The sequence below is a fragment of the Tigriopus californicus genome, chromosome 5, assembly GCF_007210705.1.
Source record: "Tigriopus californicus strain San Diego chromosome 5, Tcal_SD_v2.1, whole genome shotgun sequence".
In the NCBI taxonomy this organism is placed as follows: domain Eukaryota; kingdom Metazoa; phylum Arthropoda; class Copepoda; order Harpacticoida; family Harpacticidae; genus Tigriopus; species Tigriopus californicus.
Genome location: NC_081444.1, coordinates 1,339,312 through 1,362,316, shown reverse-complemented (window position 1 = coordinate 1,362,316; position 23,005 = coordinate 1,339,312). Strand labels below are relative to the sequence as shown.

General features: G+C 44.1%; 1 protein-coding gene across 1 annotated transcript in view; it reads left to right on the top strand.

Annotated features, from left to right (window-relative positions):
- The window catches only part of LOC131880003 (dystrophin-like), a 54,234-nt gene extending 31,397 nt beyond the window's left edge, over positions 1-22,837 (top strand). Inside the window, exons 9-27 of the mRNA XM_059226501.1 lie at positions 10,329-10,501; positions 11,547-11,691; positions 12,778-12,916; positions 13,717-13,898; positions 14,756-14,896; positions 15,279-15,409; positions 15,953-16,129; positions 16,243-16,379; positions 16,969-17,173; positions 17,240-17,325; positions 17,405-17,589; positions 18,138-18,398; positions 18,672-18,898; positions 19,731-19,847; positions 19,957-20,094; positions 20,155-20,440; positions 20,738-21,401; positions 21,488-21,697; positions 22,147-22,837. Of these exons, the coding sequence (XP_059082484.1) occupies positions 10,329-10,501; positions 11,547-11,691; positions 12,778-12,916; positions 13,717-13,898; positions 14,756-14,896; positions 15,279-15,409; positions 15,953-16,129; positions 16,243-16,379; positions 16,969-17,173; positions 17,240-17,325; positions 17,405-17,589; positions 18,138-18,398; positions 18,672-18,898; positions 19,731-19,847; positions 19,957-20,094; positions 20,155-20,440; positions 20,738-21,401; positions 21,488-21,697; positions 22,147-22,301 (3,759 nt within the window). The 3' untranslated portion in view covers positions 22,302-22,837. The remainder of the gene's footprint in view (positions 1-10,328; positions 10,502-11,546; positions 11,692-12,777; positions 12,917-13,716; positions 13,899-14,755; positions 14,897-15,278; positions 15,410-15,952; positions 16,130-16,242; positions 16,380-16,968; positions 17,174-17,239; positions 17,326-17,404; positions 17,590-18,137; positions 18,399-18,671; positions 18,899-19,730; positions 19,848-19,956; positions 20,095-20,154; positions 20,441-20,737; positions 21,402-21,487; positions 21,698-22,146) is intronic.
- The last annotated feature ends 168 nt before the right edge of the window (positions 22,838-23,005 follow it).

Here is a 23,005-nt window from a genome sequence, read left to right as displayed (position 1 = left end):
TGCCATTTTTGCCTTCCTCTTTCCCGTGTCAATAGTGGTCGGAATAAAAGTCTGTCAGCCTCACATCATGTTCATTGGCGCCGATGTTTGGCTTTTGGGGGAGGGAGATCAAAAGAATTACACCTGTATTTGATCAAGGCTCAAACCAAATATCGATTGTCTCATGCATTATTTGGCGGCTGCTTTTGGAGGCCAGCAGCCCAAACAGACCTCTCCACATAAGGAGAGGGACCATTGTACACTCACACAGAGCACGTTGTGTTCGAAGGATGTATCGAGGATACGTCTCAATACAAATTGGATTGGTTGTTATTGTAGTCGAGGATAAGAGACGGAGCCTCTCTATCTTATGGGATAGTAGTTAGTTGTCCCCTCGCAATTCTTTGGGCGGCGGTATTCAGGTTTTCTTTTCAATCGGTAATAGGATTACCTAACTAGGTAAAGGTGAGAAGAGACTGTCATATTGCAATACCAAAGCCTCTTCGACTGAATTGAAGAGAAGTCCTCAAGGAACTAGAAAACTAGATGGTGGCTTTTCTATGAGGTGAGGCCGAGTATCCAGGTGAGGAAGAGCCAGAACTAAAGGAAAGAGAATACGTAACTTGAAGTTTAACCCCATTCCAAACTGTCCTATTATATCCTTTTGGGTACTTCACAACAACCGTGAACTCTCGGGAGCATTGAGTCTAAATTGCCCTTGTAAATTAGCTCAAGAGAGAACGAGTAAAGGAGAACACAAGTGCCTTGATCCGAAGCATTTGCACGTCCTTCCTTACGGTGACTTGCCAGGAGAACCCAACAGTTCCTCGGGTATATCCGACTATTCCAAGAGCCCTACTGAACCTCTCCGTACTACACATGGACCCAAAGAGCGAGTGAAGGACGAAGCGACGGGCGTATTCCCATTGTACGTACAGTGGTACATTCAAGCGAGTGTCTGTGGGTGCTAAAGTAGTTGGAACGAGAGGCGAGAACCTCGTCTCATCATGCTCGTTGTTCGGGAACGTCGTTGGTACGTGCCACAATGCCGTTATTCGTGGCTGACGGTAGTGTCTCTAAGGATCGTCAAGGAGCCAAGTGGTGCTTAATGAAGATGAATCCACCGTGCAATATGGGAGACGTGTGGTGGGTAGACAGTGCCTGATGCTGTTGTTGGAGTGCTGGTGTGTACGAACGTATTAGAAGTGGTCCAAAAGTTGGCGCAATGGTTTCTGATACGGACTAGCCGTGATGCCTTTCGTGGCGGAGGGCTATTTATGAAACTCGAACAAAAAAGAGGCTTTTGTGCTCTTTTGACAGACAAGGCAACGAACGGCTTTCCCGCTCGTGTCTCTTTGACTTGACAGATATTCACAGTGATGGGTGCTTCGATTTCCACAGCCATATTGAGTGAATGGCGACAAGACACGAAGAGAGAAAGGCAGAGCAAGAAACCCATTGAAAGCGAGAAAGACTCATCCCTGTGTCATTTTTGATGCAGTTGTTTCCTTCGGATGTGGGACAACCCAATGACTACGAACAGAAGAATACTTTGGCTCAAGAACTCAAAAAGATGGCTCACCATTCTCTTGCTTAAGAAGGTCTTGTTTTTGCTTGGACCCCCACAGACGTGGACGATTGCGTTCAGAAAGGCTGGCATTGCTATTTTGCCCATACATCCCCCGGTGGCAAAGTGATGAAACAAGGCTGGAATGGAAGTTGTGTGTGTGTGTGTGTGTGTCTCTCTCTTTCTGTATGGATCTCTCCTACTTGGTCCCTTTGCCGCCTTTGGATGTTTTCCTCCAGGAGCCCGAGGGAAAATTGTGTCCAATAAAGAATAAAAGCGGAAAATGTTCTATATTTGTAAGTTCCTCCTTTGACAAATTGATGCCTCAATAAAGCAAGCCCCAAAAAACGTCCGGCAGATCTGAAGGGCAATCGGAACGTTTATCTTTCCCACCGCAATCTCATCTTCACACTCGAAAATGAATCTCTTTCGAGAAGTCAGGCGACGGCGATCGTCCTCGGCCAACGAGGACAACGGTAGCGGCCTTGGCGACGAACCTCGAGCCAAGGAAATGGCTGACTCTCACTCGGCCAATGCCACCCCCAATAATAACACTCATGCGTCTCTTCGAAGAGGGTTCATGACCCTCACTCGCTCCCGAACCACAACCAATGATCTCTGCGGGGGAACCAAAGTCCGCGGTGAGCCGAATCCCACCAGCACGCCGCACCAGAGCAAACATAATGGCTCGTTATCGGCCTCAGCCACGGCCGATTCCATTACCAAAGTGACAGACTGGTCATATTGCAAGCCACCTCAAACTCCCAATCCGCAACCACCTCCCACATTGATTGGAGTGGGTCGACCCAGCAACGGTTTCCCATCTCGCTCCACCAGTTTGAATCGCAACTTTGGTCACTCTCGATCGATCACCATGCCAAATTTTCAGGAAGCAAATGGTCAAACGGAAACCTATCGCCATTTCTCTACCTTTAGACAGCAACAGACCCACAAAGATAGGGTCATGGAGGACAGTTCCAACACGGACACGGTGGTGAGATATCGACAGCCTGATCCAAATGGAGGCAATCGTGGGCAGAGGGGGACTCGCCCACTCAGTGCAGATATATCCTCGTCGGGAACTCGGCTTCTTCAACCACATGCTACAACCATCATTGGACAGGACAGGAAAAATGGTCCTCTCCTTCCAACGAGCAACTCAGAGTTTTTCCGAGTGGTCCAAGATAGGCTCCGAGAGGTTCAATCCGACAACACGAGTCGAGACTCGAGCCTCGAGTCGTTACTGGATGACGATGGTAATTACATCGTGACCACATCCGTGGACGGCATGGACAGTCATTCGTTTTTGAACTTACTCAACGAGGCTGACGAAGATGCTTTGGCCAGGCAGAGCTCGATGCTTTCCTCGGGCGGTGGGAGCGGGGTCGAACTCCTCGACAATCATCTACTCGACAATAACTTATTGTCCGTGTTCAATCGTGCCAAAACCAACTCGTTACCGAAGACGGCGTTTGGATCGATTCAATTAAAAGTCCAAGAGATCCGAGAACAATTGGACGTCCTGAAAACCTCTGCTTCGTCCACAGGTGGTACCCCCACTACGTCGTCTACCTTGAAACGAGTTCTACCCGCCGTGATACAGCAGCCTCAGAAATCCGCCTTGCATTTATTCGGGATCCAAGGTAATTCTTCGTTCCACAACTCCCCGAATGGATCTTCCCAGGAATCGATGTCACCCTCTCGCTCTAATTCCCCTTCCACTAATCGGATGTCAACGGGCAGCTCCGTGGCCACCTCCACCAGTAACAATACCAATTCATCTAACCCTACAATTAACATCAAGATTTCCTCGGGAAACAGCAACAGCAACAACAACCAGCAATCACAACAACAACAACAACAACATCTCCAACTCCACCACCAAGGACTTCCTTCGTCATTGAGCTCGCAGGCCATTCTGAGTAATAGTTCCTCACCAAGTACGCTCTCGCCCTGCAGTTCCAATAGCATCCCTTCATCCTCCACTAATGGAGTTGGTTTGACTGGTTCCAATGTGGTAGTGGGCGGCTCCACGACCTCGACGTTAGCTCGACCTCAGGTTTTACGATTGCCACAGAGTAATTCCTTTAACTGCTTCACCACTGCTATTGATCCACCTCCAACGAGTGGAGGCGGTTCAGACAAGCTAATCTTCTTCTTCGATATAATGAACACACAAGAGCGGATTGCAAAGGTAAATATACGTAAGCATGCACATTGCACAGCCTCCAACACTCCTTTCATAAAAGCACTGATGCCCCAAACGTTGGTTGGGACTGTGCCACGCAATTCGAGATATAAAGTATTTCGCCATCACGTTTCGATTAAACATGAGGGATGTCGTGCTCACATAGTGGCACTCTTTGCCCGTTTCCTCGGGCAGGTCAGTGAAAATAAGGAGAACGAAGTTTTTTACTTTAGATGTTTCGTGGACAAGTTCAAAGGAAATGTAGATGCAAGCGCGCAGTCTGCCTTCGTCGTCGTCGTAGTTTGGTGCATTAGATTTTTGTGGTAATAACTTTTGTGGGCGGCATGAGAGCAAAGGGGGGCTCCAATATGAAAGGAGTTGCTCCTTTCTCATTTTCCTTAGTGTTAAGGTAGGGGCCCTTCACTACCGGTACGTACCTCCCATCCCACCACACAAGTACTGAGGCTTACAGAGCCACTCGCACTTTAATAAAGAAGCCTTTTATGGCTTACTACGGTACAGAAGAAAACTAAACATCTCCCTCTCTCTCTGCGTCAGCTTCAGCGGAGCTACCACGAGGACAAACGGAAATTTTAATGAGCTTCTGTTATGCTATGTAAACAAGCTACGAGTGCTACCAGACCCACCATAGTGGCCTTTTAAAGCTTTGCCACTTACACTCTACGACTGGTCCAAAAGTCGCCTCAAATTTAAAGGCTCTTTTGGCGTGGAATCATGAAAAAATCATCGCATTTTTCTGCTCAAGGAATCTCTTGGCTCGCCAGAGGAAGGGAAGGCTAGAAAAAAGAGAGGAAGACCAAACTCTTTGGGTTCAAATGGAACAGGATGGTCCATGGATCGGCCGATAGGTTGTTGGGTCGACGAGGGTCTTCAATTATGAAGAGATGTCGACAAATTGAAAAACTTTGAGACTCCCTTCTCTTTTACTCGTTCCACTTTGAGATGAAGATGTGCTTGGATCATCGCACGATGATCTGGGGATAAGAGGCGAATTGATATAATGGATGGAAATTAAGTAGTTTGGAACAAGTTTGAACCGGGAAACGTCGTGGGGAGTGAATAAAGAGGAGGTATAAGAATGGGTCAGATTGCCTGGAATGTGCAGTCGGGTAATTGAACCTAATGAGAGTGGAGGCAAATGAGACCAGATGTATCATTGTGTGTAATGGACCAAAATTGTCATGAGCTCCACGTGTTCCCTCCGGAGAATGATTCTCCTTGCGCAGGTGAGAGGCTCGCACCTCGCTTGAATGAACATGAGTGGCAATATGAGCGATGGGTGAAGCCATTTCTCCTCATTAACCCACTCCAAGGTGAAACGAGACTCTTGACGGATCCCATTTTTTGACAAAATCGACCCCGTTGCCAACAGTTCGCGTAGTTGGTTGTTCGTTCCACTTTGTGTTCGACCTCCAGGGTTCCTCGTTTTTGTAATGGCCCTTAGTTGCTTGGCCCCTATTCTTGGATAGAGTAGAGATGATCCGTAGGAGCAGAATGAGCCTCACCATTGGTGGGTAGGACCTCACCTACTCGCCATCTGCTACCTTTCATGCACTTCTTCAACAACCACTGCACTGTACAAGAGGGTTTTACACACTTTTGGAAACAAGCGGAATCAGTTCGATCTGCTTTTTACCCCCAATGTCAGCAACCATTTCATCCCTGGAAATGAATAGAAAAAAATATATTTCTCAAAACTAGACTCCCTCCAATGAAGGGCCAAAGAGATGCATCCGTTTGGAGATAATCATATATTAGCTCGCAAACTCATCAATGTTGGTTTGTGATTCACAACAATAAGGAAACGTCAAGGATCGTACGTGCTCGCCAAATGCTGATTTAATTAAAGTACCACCGAACTGGTGTAAGAATATGCTTGGCATTGGCTTTGTTCCACTCTTTCATCCGAAGGAAGGAGAAGATAGTGAAAAAAAAGAAGCTCTTGTGTGCTTCTCGGAGCTCGAAAGCCCCACGAACTCTGTTTTCTTTCTCCTTCTCTCTCATCTTTCGGAGAAGTTTGGCTGGAGATCTCCCATGGGAACAGGTCATGGACCACGCGCCACCCAACATTCGTTCCACTTCCATCCTTGGATCTCTCCTCCTTCACCAAATTCTTCCTGAATGGTTGAACTGTACTGAATCCTGTATTGCGCAAGTCTTTCAACCTGGCCAAGCAAGTAGTCGTAGTGCCTGCCCAGATCGATCCACCTTATGGAACCTTTTTTGTTAAGTATGACAAAATATGCATGCCGACCTTTGACCATACATAGTTTGACGACCGAACGAGCGTAGATGAGCATGGTCCTTTCAAAGTGGAGGCTAATGGAAACTTCTGATTGTCAGATTTGCTTTATTCATTGAAGAATGAATGATGGAAAAGAGGACGGATGAGATGGCGGAATTTCCTCTGAAACCTTCTCCAATTTCCAATTTCCCAAACAACCAAGCAAGATCTATTGGACCATGAAATTACAGACATATTGATGGGAAACATGTTCCATTCCACTTAGCAAATATGGATGGCAATCATCTGTATTTGCCTCGAAAGTGAAGTAAGGAACGAGAGAGAGGAAGGGGTAAAAGAGGATGCTCAAGATGCTTTCCATAAAGTTCAATATCTAGTCCTGGCCATGGAAATCCGGTAGTGAGCTTGTTTTCTTAGGCCAAAGTGCCAAGAGGAAAGTGTCCATGAGTGAAATATCAAGTTTCATTCTGCCCTGCCTTCCGTATTGACCACTCGAACCATCTGTTGTGGTGGGTTCTTTGAGGTTTTGTCCTGGCTTTCATGACTCCCATAATGGTCGTAAAGTGCATGCTTCTGTCTCGTGTCCTCGTTTCCAAACATGAACTCGAAAATATGGGAACTTAACCATTTCTTTTCGCAAGGATTTACCTCTTCCCGAGTTTTCGGTTTATGACAAATCCAGATTTTTCTTCATTTTTCTGGAACTTAAAGGGAAGTGAAATCAAGCGATTGCAAAGGCGAATGAGCTTTGAGAAATGGCTTTTCAAACCAATGTTTTTGATCTCACCTGTTATTGAAAGCTGGCGGGATTGCCTTTTTCAAGACCTGTTTCCCCGTCCATACCTCATCATACCTTATCCGAAGGTTTCGATAAATTGTTTAAACAATTCCATCGATCTCAGCCCAAGAATGTTTAAACTCACTTTCCCGAACATCATGTCACAAGAGGGAGGCTTCAAAATGTCTCAATCGTAGGTATGTATGTAGTATGTGAAAAAGAGAATAGAGTAGCTGAGCCGTCCCGCTCGTTGGTTGAATACCAGGCTGTTCCATTTGCTCTGGAACAAGTTGAGATTCAATTTCTTCAGTGTCTTTGACAAATGGAACGCGAGGGAGTTGAACCAACGGGAGGCCAATAAGAGCGAAAGAAGAGACTTTACTTTCGTTTTCTGTCCTTATCTCTCTCTCTCTCTCTTTTCAACTTGAAGAGGAAAAAGAGATGAGAAAAAACCTTGGGGAAGAAATGGACTCCAGGTGTGGGAGAAGGACCATGGAGAGGCGGTAGGAGAAGGACGAGCACGAGAGTAGAGACAGAAATTCACTCAAATTTGGGTCATGTCGTCCCAAGTGAAAACTGGACCATTAAAATAGCCCCGGGAACTAATACGATTACTGGCGGTGCCATTTGTGACATGCTCCCACATAACAGTAATAATGTCCAACTTGCAAATGTGCCCTAGTCGAGTGACAGTTTATACAGTAGTTTATGGTCGGTTCCTGCTCATATTTTTCTCATTTACTCAACGGAGGCACTTCTCCCCCCAATAAAGGCCACACTTCTTCTCAGGGACAGAGAGAACGAGAGAAAGAGAGCGAGGAGGACGAAAAATGGGCCATAAACAGACATTTGTCTGCCACATTATCATTGCCGTCGTGGATCCAAATCGGGCGCCAACTTTGACGAACCGTCTAAATCGAAAAGAAACGTGACTGGAAATTCAGATGAAAACAGCACGAACTCAGCGATGAACGAGAAAATGTTGGAAAAAGATAGGAGATGTACTAGAAATCGAGTAATCGTAATGTTTAGAAGGGGGGCTCAAACACAACCGACTGGCCTTACATGTTACCAAATTGATCGATTATAAGAAGACTCAGACCAAAAATGTTTTTGAATAAAAAATCTTTTTCACATATTTTCGGGGTTTTGAGCCAAAAAAAAATATTCTTGTCCATTTTCAATGTTTAGACCTTTTTTCTTTTCTTCCTGTGATGATACGTGACGAAGAGAAAGATGACTTTTGAGAACAAGGACTTTATTCAGTTGTGGGTCAAATGGGACACAAATATGGCCGATCAAGACCTCGTTATTGGCTAGAGTTGGAGGTGTGAGGCTTTTTCAGATTCCTCTTCTCCTCCATGTTATAGTTGTCATTTGAAAAAAAAATTGAGCAAAAGTGCCCTAAGCAATAGTTTTAGGCTCTCGAAAAGAACCTGTATCATAACATCGGAATCACTTAAAAAGTGTCGTAATGTCAAGCATTGCAATTAAGAAGATTCAATTTCATGTCAAAAAAGTAAAGAAACTCAATAGATCACCCAGCATATGCAATAGAATTTGCCTAGAATTTGGGAACAGAAAAAAGAGCAACAAACAGGACTAACAATAACCTTTCATGGTAGCAACGTTTTTGCAATTTATTGCCCTTTTTCGTTCGTTCCAAACATTTTTTCCATTTTCTTCATTAACTTTTTCGCACGTGCTATTTTTGGGTATTCTTTCAACTTTTTCGCATATTTTCCAACTTTTTCTCATTTTTTCCCAACTAACAAAAAAAATCGGCCAAAATGGCAACTGTTTCTTTACAAACTCTACTGATCAGGAGCCAGCATGGACACGGCAACAATCTGCTCCCTAGGGATAGCAGGTTCAATTACCGATGCTTGAAGATATTATAATATAATATTCATTTTCGTGTTTGTGTTGCTTGATATTGTCGGCAAAAATAGCCCCTTTCCTCGAACGTCTTGTTGCCTAGGTTTTGAAAAGCTCATTTCCAATTTTTTGTGTAAATTTGTTTGATTTTTATACAAATTTGCTGTCAATAAAGACCATATTTATCTGCAAGTTATGGCCGGCCCTCGTTTTTATGCTAGGAGAAATAAACGGGATAATAGCAACGAACCAAAACGTTTTTGGTTAACATAAAATCAACTTATTTTGGTTGTTTTAGGCAACATAAAAATGACCTATTTGGGCCCAAAAATCCAACATATTTTGTCGGAGCCTAGTAATAAGCATTTTATTTTGATTAGCATTTGTTGGAAAAGATAGTGACTGAGCGTCTCACTTCCAGCATAGAGATTAAGGTGAATAAAAGGCGATTCAATATCTTCTAACCAGGGTAGAGTTTTTTAGCATTTCTTTTACTAGAAATGAAAAGCATCCTTTTTCCTCGCCTTGCAACCAATTTGACTCGAAAGTCTCATCCAAGTTTATTTAGAGAGCCAATGAATGCATAGGTCCATATTGACTGAAGTAATCGAGGGTAGCGTTCCATCAACTTGTCATAGTATGTTGCAAATTCTCATCCTCCGCAACCCTTCCAGCGAAATTGCGGTTGCTCCATTGCAAAGGTAGGCGTGTGTGTCCGTATGATGAACCCCCCCCCTCTCTCTCTCTGGTCTTCTGCTCCTCTTCCTGCTCCTTCTTTCTGGTTCACATTGGCGGAGCCTCAGAGGCTGCTTGGATGCAATTTATGAGGCAGCCACAAGAATCGTTCCCTTTCTTCCACGCTCTTCTTCTTCTTCTTCTTCTTCTTTTGGCATGGAAGCGCTCGCTCTTGGGCCAGAGAAACCATGAGCTTTGTTTTGGTGCTGCTTGAACGAGCGACTTCAGAGTTGTTGCCAACTCTTAAGCAGCTTACCTGGTAAAGTTATGAGGGCTTTTGTGGCCAGTGGAAATTTCGTACAAAATTAATTTGGGTTTAAGTGAGATTTGCTCCAAGAAGGAGAGCCGAGATTCGTTCTGGCTGAAAATAATGTGTTCTCCATGTGCTTTCCACTTTTGAGCATTTTTGAGCTCATGCTTCAATTTCAATACTGGTTCAACATGATGATGCCGCTGAAAACTAGTCGTCGTTTTTCGCCATTTGCGAGGCATGGTTCCAATTCCAACACCTCCATTTATTTCCCTTGGATATTCCTCTGGCCTTTTATCGGGATATCGGATTACACTCTTGGCTTTTAGCATTTGAGTTTCGGGTGAGGGAAAGCCGTTTCATTTGGTTGGGGACCTTGCTTCTATTCCTGTTCCCTCGGATAACGGTTCCACTTTCTTTCCTTGACACCCGTTTCTTTCCCGGTCCTGCCTCTGCCTTCTTCGTAGTGCTCGTACGTGCGACGATCGAGGGAGGATCTTCTCAGGTACCTGAGGAATAACTTAATTAACTAAGAGCCTGAGAAACATGTACATAACCAAGAAGATATATATGGGGGGGGGGGCGGGGAGAAATAGGGCACATATGAATGTGCATCTCTCTTCTACCTGGTGACCGTAAGGACTAGTTTAGAATAGTATGATGTACGGTTGCATTTCCTTATTTCAGGACCTGCAAGGAGAAATTGACACCGAGCGGGAAAACTTCATGTCCTTGACAACAACGGGCAGGAAGCTGTTGTCCACTTTGGAGGGATCCGAGGATGCCCCCGTTCTTCATAAGCGTCTCGAAGAAATGAACCAACGCTGGAACCATCTCAAAGCCAAAAGTATTGCCATCAGGTGAGAAGGAAATGGATGAAAAAACATTTTTTTTTCTTTAGCTTGTAAAGCAAAAATAAAGAAAACTTTGGTCAACTCGACCAATCAGTCCAAAGCTGGAAATATTTAATTAGCGTCATCAAGCTTGAATCTCAGCTACCTTTGAGGAATAACTATGCCAGGTTTTCAATTTCTCTTTCCCTTTTGCGAAGATCTCGCGACATTTTCTGAACCGATGTTGAAATGTCGAAAGTTCTGGAGGTTCCTTGACTCAATTGAAAAACTTTCTAATTTATGGACTGTTTGAATTAGAAGAAGGGCAAAAGGACGACAAGCAAGAACCAATGGGAACGGACCTATTTCTTCCCTGAAGAGAGGACCCACGTCCTTTTTTTCGACGGCATGATGGAAATGCAATTTGAGTGCCTTAATTTTCATTCCTCAGCTTGGCCCGCTTGAGATCTGTTTTTATTCCGTTGCCACCATTTGCACCTCTGTGAGTTCTGTTAACCTGAGAATTCGACGTGCTTTATGTAGTACGGTATATGGCCGGAACACGGGAGAAAGAGGCAGCAAGTTGGAACGGGAGAGAATCCTTCCATCCAGCGTTGACAAAGGGTTAGAATTATGTGCGAGGTGCAACAAAAGTCGAGAGACTTTATTTGGTGGGATGCTCAACCAAGGGGAAAATTGCTTCAGAGTGTGTTTGGTTTTTTTTTTTTGCAAATAGTTTTCTCCACATTTAAACGCACACAGTTGGCCACCAAATGGTGGATATCGCATTTGTTAGAGATAGGTTGTTACTCCGATATCATGTTTCATTTCATGTTTATGAATGAACATTGTACGATGCCGATTTGTTCGAAATTGCGAATAGAATAAGTCTGTCCCAGTCTTCCAGCCTAGAACCATAACTCCAATGCTTTTCCTCGCAAAGGGGAACTTTTCTGTATGAAACGAACGTATCCATTAAGGACCATGCTAATGTTTTCCTTGGCCAAGCAAGAGACACATTTTGAACTCCTGCATCCGTTTCGATATTCCAATTTGTTCTTGGCCATTCCAGAAACCGACTCGAAAACAATTCCGAACATTGGAACACTCTGTATTTGTCCCTCCACGAATTGGCCGAATGGGCCAAGAAAAAAGAAGACGATCTCGAGGCCATTGGACCCATCGGAGGTGACGAGGCCAGCATTAAACGACAACAGGTACGTTCATACAAAGCCTCAAAACGGTTCTATCGCAAAACAATTGCCAAGGGTTAGGCCAGTCCTCGAAAGCCCATCACTGTTTGTGGTCTTTAGACTGTCGGCCTCCGTTTTGTCTTTAGAACCTTGTTGTTATGAGCAAAGCTTATCAATCCATTCCTCTTTATCCGGATTATTGTTAGCCTGTACGGTAATGCTGTGGTTGATAATGCTAGGAAACAATTGTTCAATCGTGTCTTCAAGCCCTTTTGCCGAGTCCAAAGTGAGATTTGGGAGCACTGTTCTGATCTTTTCCAATAATACTGCTCATAGTTCTGAGCTCATTGAAGGCGAAGTAGAGATGATGAAGGCTCAAGATGGAGTAACGCATCGTTATGTCGTTGTTGATAACTGGTCACTGAATTATTAATAGGAATACCATCCGTGGTAGACCAGAGAAACGAGAGGGGCATCATGATGTTCTTGATCTCCTCCCCTCTGCCTTTCGATTCCTACTCAACCATGGCTTGCTTCTATCATAATCCGTATATGCACACATTTCAAGGAAGGCTATTCACTTGGGAATGAAGGTTTTGACAATGTTGCTCTTTAGCAAAGGCCATACCGATGAGTTCAGTGATGTAATGACAAATTGGAATGTTCAGAGTGGTGAGAATGGTAATTTCTTATCAGCTCTAATCGACTGCCGTCTCCATTTTGTGTCAAAAGCTCAAAAACACATGGGAAAATAGAGCTAGTGTAAACTGTGGCACAAATGAATATGCTTATGATTCATTCAAGTCTGAGGATCAAACCTTGGCTTACGCGTTACATGACTAAGTGTCACTGATTCCCTAGCTTTGGTTAAAACTATTGCGGGAGGCATCACATACCCAGCTAATAAGCGGATTAATCACATGGGCTGATACGCCGTGTGTATTGTAAAGTACCCTCAAAGGCCACCTACCTTAAGCCCAAGCATGTTTCCGTAACCAATTTTTCAGATTAACAGGGTTTCCATAAGCTTAGATTTACTAGCAAAAATACCCACCCACTACGCGTACGTGTACGTATATTCAGTTGTTGATGATTGCTTTGCCATTTTAGGATGAGATTCGAGCCCTTCGTCAAGATTTGGAGGAAAAACGCGCTGTGGTTGAGAACAACCTTCTCACCGGTCGTCAGCATCTTGGAACCTTTGTGGACAGCTATTCAGACTCAACCCCGTCAGAAAGCAGTAGCGAAGGTATGGCTGGCGTTTCGCTCACACTCGACATAACGTGAATTAGGATGTCCGTGTCCGCTCAAGATGCTCTTGTTCATTAGTAAAACCAACAAGAGTTGAGCATAGCACTGTAGGGAACGAGACATTTCTAGTACTGGGGTTGTTCCCACGACCTAGACGTTTTCCATCGGTCCTTGACTGGTCATCAAAATGAGGCCAGCCATTGCTACCAACCGGTTGGCATCAACATGTGGACTCGCCTTTGTCTAATCTCATCGGAGCAAAAAAGAGACTCTCAGAGTGGTCTTAGTTTGATCAGAGTTGAGCACGAACCTATTGGATTCCAAAATTTGCCCTCAATAAACCAATGTGCCCCTAGTCCCATTCTTTTTTGGGGGGGAGATCCTCCCTCATCATGAAAAGAGTCGGTCTCAATATTTCGGAAAACTTCGCCGCTCATTGTTTTATCTTCAATTTTGGAGTGAATATGCAGAAGACCCTTTTCCTTGGCCCATCAAATGAAACCAAGATAAATGACTTGGATCCGATCCAGTCCTTTTGTGACACCATCATTTCATTTGGCGATCTTCTCTGACCATCTCTGATCCCGTTCTTTGTCAGAAAAATCTGATCCCGAAATCTCTCGCCTCAACTCATTTTTTTCTCTTCTTCCTCCAACTCCCTTCCCGGTGGAGAGACTGGTTGGAAGGAGTAATAGTAATAGCAGAAGTAGTAGTAGTGATGGTGGCGGTCCTCGGTCCCTCCACTTTTACCCCATCATTTTTCATAATTTTTTTTCTTCTCGGACTTTTTTCCTGCAGTTGGTGGAGGCGGATCGGGCAGCGCTGGCGGAGGCACCCAAAATGGCGGTGGTGAGCTGGATGCCCATCAGAAGGAATTGAACCGAGGGATCCGGACGGAAGTGGGCAAACTTTCCGAGCGATGGAACTCCTTATTGCATCAGTCTGAACAATGGCAACGACAATTGGACGATACCTTACCGGTGGGTACCCGTCATCAATCATGTTTCTTGTCTGGGGTTTGAATACTTTGTCTTGAGAGGGATTGGGGAAATGCGTAAATTGTAAACAGTTCTTCCTATCATGCCGCGATGTGGTATCGAATGCTCTTCAACATTTGATGCTCTCGTTCGTCGGCTCAAGAGACTTGCAGCCCAGTACTCATTGCAGACGGGGAAACGAGGGAATGAAAGCCGAAAGTGGTGGTAGTGGTGGAGATGGTGGGTATAGTAGTAGTAGTAGTGGTGGTGGGATTACCTTGTTCCGAATTCTAAGGGATGTTGATAAGAAAGTTTTCGGATCCAGGCAAGGCTTAATGCCATATTCTTTCATGAGGGAGGCAACGAGAAGCGAGACCAAATTTTGCTTTTATTCCTATCTATCTCCATACTCAAACTCAAAAAGTGGATCCACGAGAGTCTATAAAAACATTTGGGTATTCTGTTTGAGAGAGGAAAAGATCGCCGAGAAGGTACAGACGATGGATCAGGATGATATCTTGCGTGAGAGTTCAGTCGAGCCCTTCAAAAATGAGTCAAATAAAAGGTTAAAGCTGACTGGCGACGGTTACTGAACGTCGTACGACCATCTCTTGTCTTACCAACGAAGAACTCTTTAGTTCCAACTTTTCAAAAAGTTACCCGTATAAATCAACTTTTTGTGTTGGAAAGCCTTCAGGCATGAGGGTCGTCCTCCCCAGTCGGATCTCTTTCACTCTCAACTAAATTCCGCTAAACGTGTCTGATCTTTTGATGATCCAAGACCAATTAGTCTTGTCTCCCAACACCCACGACCGACACGCCTAAATGTGCTCATGTCAACAAATGACTCTACTTTTCAGAAGGTGCATATGTTCCAAAAGAGTGTGGAAGCCGTTATGCTCAAATTAACGGAGGTGGAACGCAGTCAAGTCACTTTGAACAACATTGGAGCCAATGCTAATACCGAGTCAGATATCCAAGTATTCAGGAACCAACTCAAGGTGAGTGGAGAAGGCACCGATGGAGAATAAATCTCAATTCATGAACGTTCTGAACGGTCTTCAGTCGTAAAACCTCGTTCTTTTCTGTCATAGCCATCGATACAGTTCACCGCTTTGGGGATTTTCTGCATTGACCCATGCTTCAAAAGGGACTTGAAAATCCCCCCCCCCTTTCCCCCTTCTAAAAACCTACAAAAATGGCCAATTTGTTCAAGCTGCGGCTGGACACTCACTTCAAGTCCATGATACAAAAGTTATCGCACTCGTTTTGTGAAGAATCCAGTTTCCATTGGACCAGGCTATTTTACCATTGCAGGAAAAAACGCCATCAAAAATACTGTGTTTATATATATATATGTGTGTTCTTGTACTTCGTTCTCAGATATACAGTGGTCATTTGGCGCCTCTTCAGCGACAGGTGGAGGATATTAACGACCAAGCATCGGATTTCACCACGAATAACGTTGCGCTCTCCCACCAAGTTCTCTCCAGACTCGAGGACATCAACACCAGGTATCGATAATTGGTCTTCATTTGAGAACAAGACTATCATTGGTTCTTTATTATTAGCTTTTTAAGCCGTTTAATGGCCAAGTTGCTAAGGAAATGCCATAGGTGACTTTTAAGTACTTTGGGGGAATGTCTAAACATGAAGCGTCAAGTTTGGCACACCGGACAAGCCTGAGGATTTCGTTGTGCGGCGAAGTCCAGTCACGTACTGGTCCTTGTTTAGCCCTCAAATGGTTCATTTTTTACCGACATGGTACGCGAAAGCCCGAGGCTGTAAAAAATCATTTTGGCAGAATGGAAGCGACTGGGGCAATTTTTACTTGCTCGCAAAGCCCGTCGCTCACTTTTGTTTTCTTTGACCCCTTAGCTTTTTATTTTTGAGCCACCCTCTTTTCCATGTGTTTGGGCTCGACGAGAGATTTTTCAAACCCATTGAAATGGCATCGAAGAGTTTCATAAAAGACCAACGACATATTTAAGATGAAAACGTTCGATACACCACTCGCATATTGTTCTTTTTCGTCAAACAATATTTTTTTATTCCAGGTGGAAGTTGGTCCAATTAAGCCTCGACGATCAGTACAAAAAACTTAACGAAGTGAAGCGCACTACCAACCGAGACACGTCCAACGGAGGATCAACCGCACAGGATTTTTTGTCAGTGGCTGTTCATTACCCTTGGGCTCGAGCCATCTCACAGAACAAAGTGCCTTACTATATCAAGTAAGTTTGGTCCAAGACATGGGCTTATTAAAACCATTGGTTTCCGATAAGACACGCATCTCCACCACAACACTCATGGTGATCACGATTTAACTTTTTCTCACTTGTTACAGTCATCAAACCGAGACCACACATTGGGATCATCCCGATATGGTCCAGCTGTTCAAATCCCTAACTGAGTTCAACTCCATTCGATTCTCCGCCTACCGAACTGCCATGAAGCTGAGACAAGTGCAGAAGAAGCTCGCTTGTGAGTGGAACTTATGGAAATTTACTATCAGACCCGACAACATCGTTCCCTCTATCTAGCGTCCATTCGTTCTTTTTCTTCTTCTTGGAGTACTTCTAAGGAACCAGTAGGAACCGATTGCCTTAAGACAGTCTTTGGGTGGGGTACACTCTTATCCTACAGCAAGAGCTATCCGCTTGTCTTGTTATACAAGCCATCCTAGGGTATATATACACTACTAAACTGTATGCTCGTATAATACTACCAGAATGGACAGTATCAAGGGAGATTTTCACATCAGCTTAATTCTGGGACAACTTTCGTTGAAAAGGTGGAAACTTTGTGGAACTTCCCTCCCCCGTCTCCCCATTCCCTCTCTTGAGCTAACCGCCATTTGCCTTTGAAACCGGGCACTATTGTTGTACAGTAAAGAAGGCTTAAAACATTCACTCCATTTACACATATGGGAATGAGAGAGCTGGTGAGAACTTTACTCCAACAATAAACTTCAGAACAAGGATGGTTAGGTCCTGCTGACTCCATCCACTCCTCCTGGCTGGCAATTTGATGTGCAAGAGTAAAGTACTAATAATGGCAATTACCTCCACAGTACATTATCTACACCTGAACGTGGCCATTGAAGCCTTCGACGCTCACGGTCTTCGAGGTCAAAACGACAAACTCTTGGATGTGTCAGATATGGTGACCGTGCTCTCTTCCCTGTACGAAACCATCGCTGCGGCCAATCCTGCCGCCATCAATATTCCACTTTGCCTCGATCTAACGTTGAACTGGTTATTGAATGTCTATGATTGGTGAGATCAAGCAATTCCCTGAAAGGTTTCCATCATCACAACATCCTTATCCTCATTCACTTCCAGTCAAAGAACGGGTCACATCCGAGTGTTGTCATTTAAGGTGGCCATTGCAGTTTTGTGTCAAGGGCCTTTGGAGGAGAAATACCGATGTGAGTTGGAATCAAAACCTTATGATAGATAATATTTGATGATTCGGAATCGTTATGATTGAACGAACATTTGTTCCAGATATGTTCCGATTGATAGCCGATCAACAGCGAAGAGCCACGGAGAGGAAGCTCGGCTTACTTCTTCACGATTGCGTGCAAATTCCTCGGGTTTTGGGAGAAGTTACCGCTTTTGGAGGGGCCAATGTCGAACCATCCGTGAAGAGCTGTTTCGAGAAGGCTGGGAAGAATAAAGATATGATTGAGGTGGGTTTGAAACGGGTGGGTCCCGAGCCAGAGATCATCTTGCTGCCTTTATTATTTGGGCTCGGGATTTTTTTCCCTCCCTACAGCTTAATAGCTCTTCAATCTTCCTCCGTCATCAAGAAACGGAGGAGGAGGAGAAGAAAGAAGATTTGGGCCATCAATGGGGGTCTTGGTCCTGAATTTTGATTTTGCTCTCTGTCAGGGTTGCGAGGAGCTTTTCCATTCAAGTCGGTTGGGAACCACGGAAAGAGGAGCAAATGATGGAACTCAAAGTTGGTCCACAAACTGTGGCAACGCTGAGCTTGAAGTTTCCCCCTTGGCAATGTTAATCTTCTCGGTGTTTAACCCGTCAAATGATTTGATTGAGAGTCCTGAGACGAATGATGGGCTAACAAAAACGTCTTTCAGCCGAGCTGCATTCATATTGATTGAGTCAAACAGATTCCAAAATTAGCCCTGCCCTCCTCGGTCCAAACCAAATCATCTAGCTCAGCCCCAAAGTAGACCCCCGACTAGCCACTACCTACAATCATTCCGTTTGCTTGCAGGCTCTTCACTTCTTGAATTGGATGAAACAGGAGCCCCAAAGTATGGTCTGGCTACCCGTACTTCATCGGTTTGTGGCTGCCGAGTCGGCTCGACATCAGGCCAAATGTAACATTTGTAAGCAGGCTCCCATCCAAGGATTCCGATACCGATGCCTCAAATGTTTCAACTTTGACATGTGTCAGACCTGTTTCTTCGCGGGCAAAGGTGGCAAATACAAGAACCACAAAATGGCTCACCCCATGCAAGAGTATTGCACCACTGTAAGTGGATTGGAATGATACTAACACGCCCAATATTAGTTCCACGTACTGAACACAGGATCAACCATGAGGGCCACCTTACGAATTTGTCTTGGTGGCCGCAAAGTTTCTGGCTAATGAGTTGCTGAACTCTTTCGACCCCCTTGTTATGAAGTGATTTTGCACTTTAGGAAAATGAAAGCCTCATTATCTTTCTTGGCCCTTGAGGCTTGAGTCCTCTCTGTGGTACAACTCCTTGAGCAAAGTTTGAGTGAGTCCTTGAACCTTTTGCAGACCACTTCTGGCGAGGACATGAGGGACTTCACGAAGCTCCTGAAGAACAAATTCAAATCGAAAAAGTACTTCAAGAAACATCCCCGCCTGGGCTACTTACCTGTCCAGGAAGCTGGTGGCGAAGCCAGTCCCTACAGCCAATACGACACCCTTCCTAATAGTTCGTCGGGAGCGAGTCCAAGTCTTTCACCCCAACGGAGCTCCTCCAAGACCGACATGAGTGAGAGGTACGTTCAGTTGGGCTTCGTTCGCTTGAGTGCCACATTCAAACTCCTAACACAATCATTTGTACAGAACTACAAACGCTATCTACTGTAACCATGAAAGCGTGACTGTTATTCGAGAAAGCAAAAAAAGTTGGGTGGAAACGCCAATTTACTCGGTGAATTGGCATATTTTTTCAATTAAGAGGTCCCCAATCATTTGTAATTTTTCTTACCTCTTGGGTTGTTGGATGGCAGTGGATGTGCCAAAATACATATATTTTGTCTTCCTTTTGTTATGATTCTTTGATAAAGTAATTGAAAAATTGATATTTTAATTGAGGGTGCTTAGAACCCGATATTGATGAGCAGTTTGGTATTGAACTAAAATATCTACCTTCATGAGCAAAGCAATACGACGAAATTTTGAAATTGTGACTTTAGCGTTTGATATCAAGAATGACAAATTCGTTTGATTGGCCTAAATTCGAAACGATCTTTTAGATTTAAAAGTCATTGTAACCTTTCGGCGTAAGAAAAACTAAAACAGGCACAGCTCAGTTACTTCTGACCTTCTTTACACACGGGATTATGAAAAAGTGCCAAGAGATACTAATAATTCAGGAGAAAAATAACCGGATACTCAATAAAAAAAAACAGATCTCTGCAGCAAATCTCTTCCGTCTGATCATGAGCAAAGTTAACAATGACTTATCAAATCTCGACCTTTCTACGAATCACTTGAACGACTCGTCTGTAAATTCAATTTGTGCCTCAAGTTTGTCTACATATCGTATGAGTGTCAGGAAAACGTTGTCAAGACAACCGCCTTGGATTTGTGTGCGTTCCATTTCAGATTGGCGGATCGTTTGGCCGAGATTGATACTCGATCGGTATCCGACGACAGCAGTTCTACTCGCATCACTCCCCAACAACACACGGAACCTCGAAAAAATACGGGGGAAACGTTTGCGTAAGTTTTGTGCCCAATTTGTGACTGATAATGGCCTTCAGGACCCAAAGATTTTATTCAACGATATGTTTTTGATACAGATTATAATCAAACTACAATTACATTTCAGGGATGAACACTCACTGATCGTCCAATATTGTCGAAAACTGAAGGATGGGGATTTCACGTCGATTGTCCCTGATTCTCCAATGCAAATTATGGAGGAGTTAAGTCGGGACCAAACCCGAGAGCTGGAACTTATGATAAGGTACCTATTCGGTTGGTTTATATTTTTACTGAATTATTGCACTGTCTCTGTTATTTGCAGGGAATTGGAATCGGAGAATGCCAACCTTCAAGAAGAATATCAACATCTCAAGGCTAGCTCTTCGAGTTCCACTAGTGGAACTAGTGGACTAAGCACCGGATCTGCTTCGACCTTAGGTATGGGACAAGGAAATGTTCCTCCCATGTCGTCGGATGCAGATATTCTGAATGAAGCCAAGATGCTACGAGAACACAAGGACCGCTTAGAATCTCGGATGAAGATCCTTGAGGAACATAACAACCAACTTTGCAACCAACTAGGAAAACTCAAATATTATCTTCAAGAGGTACGAAATCACACCCGAGTAATGGACAATGAAAACGTGGAAACGTTTTGAAATACGTACTGTTCGTAAAATCTAAATATGAATTGAAATAGTTGCGCAAAGCCGTGGACAAAGAAAGTTAATGAATTCCTCTTTCTTTCTTTGAAACTTATGGTTTTTGTTCTTAATGCAGCAAATTGCTAGCATTTTAATTTTCCGATGGCTTCATTTTGCTTCAAAAAGTATTATTCGTCGTCATGTATTCTCGTATTTTAATTCATCTTAAGATACATCATGTTGATTCATTTCGTCTTTTAGAGCGATGTTCCAAGTGGGGGATCCGCGAGTGCGATGATCACAACCAATAAGACGGGCACTCTTAACACAAAATCCGTGACGGCCTCCCAATTGGCTACCAACTCGCCCATTTTACCTCACAAGATGAATGGTCAGTTCATAAACCAACAAGGGAGCGACCCGCCTCCCCCTGCTCTGCCTCCTCGGGGTGTGCCCAGACCCAATCCTCCACAACGTGAGGGAAGTCTGGTCAAGAACGGAACTAAGCCTCAGCCTCCAGCTGTCCCACCTAAACGAAGTACCTTAACCAAGAGTGAATTGGCCCTGTATCCGGATACCAATCGAACCAACTCGTTATCTCGAAGAGACTTTGGTTTAATGCAGAACCCTCGTGCCCGTGATTTCTCTCTCAATCGAATGACCGCATCCCAAGGGCCGCAAAGTGGGACGGGCATGCCTCCTCATTGGACCGATTCCTTACCACGTAGAGACTTCTACAATATGGGTCCCAATTCCACGGGATCGCTGCCCCGTAGGGATAAAGCGGGCCTGGGTCGTCCCGAACCGCAAAATGCGGTGCCAAGCGGATACGGTACCCTTGTGAATGGAAATCGTGGCAAAATCCGAGAGTCCTCGCTCACCCGAGACAACAACAGTAGTGCTCGAGACCCTCACGGTGTTAAAGGTAATATAGATAATGATACTTTTGCCGGAATGAATGGGAAACGTTTCGTGGCCAAAAACATTCTTCAAGTTTGGTTAAATTTCCAGAGAAACGAAATTCCACTGGCAACCTTTACTTTACCGACACTCTAAGCAACTCGAATTCAAGTTTGCCTCAAGGCGATTATCCTAGCTTTGGTGGGAACTTGAAAACCAATGGTCGGATCGCTTCACAGCCTTCCATTGGGAGGCAAATGAGGGATGACGACGAGCTCAACGATCACATGAATGTCTCCACGGAACTGAAAACTGCTGCAGGTGAGTGAGGATTAGAACTAGTTCAAAGTACCAAGGAACGGGTTCGTCTCTCTCTCTCTCTCTCTTGTTGTGGCTCTCTCCATGTACCGTACATTGATGCATCCAACCATGAATGGTTAGATACAGTCGACCAAGTCACTAATGCGTCTCAATGCATTGATTCATGAGAATCCACTTCTACTGTTTGTTCGTTTCTAGTGGCAAGGCGTCGCAGTGCATGGAAATAACTGGGGAATGGATGGTCCATTTAAGCCAAAGCCGGTAGATTTGCATTCATTGCTTTGACTCATGTGTGCCCACTTTCAAATTTTATTGTGACTCCCTGTTTTCCTCGTTCGTGAACAATCATCTGGGTTTGATTCAGACTAACGTACATTATCTGGTTTGGGATGAACTTGAAACAAATTTGATTGATATCTAATCATCTTGCCGTACTTTTTCCATTCCAGGCGACTTGGGCAAAGAGCTCAAGAATCTGATCACGCTTATGGACCAAGAAGAGGCCGAGGAAAACGCGCTTAAAAGCAGTCCCAAGATTTTGAACTCGAGGCGATCCCCTCACTTGAATATCAAGACTAACTCAGAAAAAGAATCCCCCGTTTAAGCGTGTTTCCGAGCACGCTTGTACAAATTGCCATTTGTACCAAAAGTCAGACTTCTTGCAGAGTATTACCAATGAAATGGTGACGTGAACAAACAAACACACACACATACAACACTTATATATAGTAGGATGAATCAAAGTCATATCAAGTCATAACTCATCTGTAGTTCCAATTGTCAACAATTAAATTACAAATTCCCTCAAATCGGTCACGTACCTACGTTATTGTAAACCGGTTTTTGAGCCTCTTTTAGAGCATATGAATACTCAATCAATAACAACGGCTAACCCGCACCCTCAAGGTTGGCTAATAATACGATCTAAAACCAAAGACCCCCCCCATTTGTTAGTCAGAATTTTGATGTTGAAAACAAGTTATTCCCATGAATTCAATTGATTTGTTTGTCAGAAAATTTGTTTTCCAAATGTAGAATTGAGAATAATCGGATGAAGATGATCCCCCGATCCAGCAATGTATTTCCAGCCAATTGTTGCGTTTGACTCCCATGAAATAGAGATCAAATTGTTCACTCAGAGACTGTTTCGAAGTACCTTTTTTCATCGAATGGGCAAGGCCCTTCGCACCCCAGAGGCTCAGCAGCCTAATCAAAAAGTGAATAATATGTGATATTTTTGGAACATGCGTAATTACGTTCAATTAAGAACTCAATCAAGGATACATGAGAAAGTGCACTGAATAATTT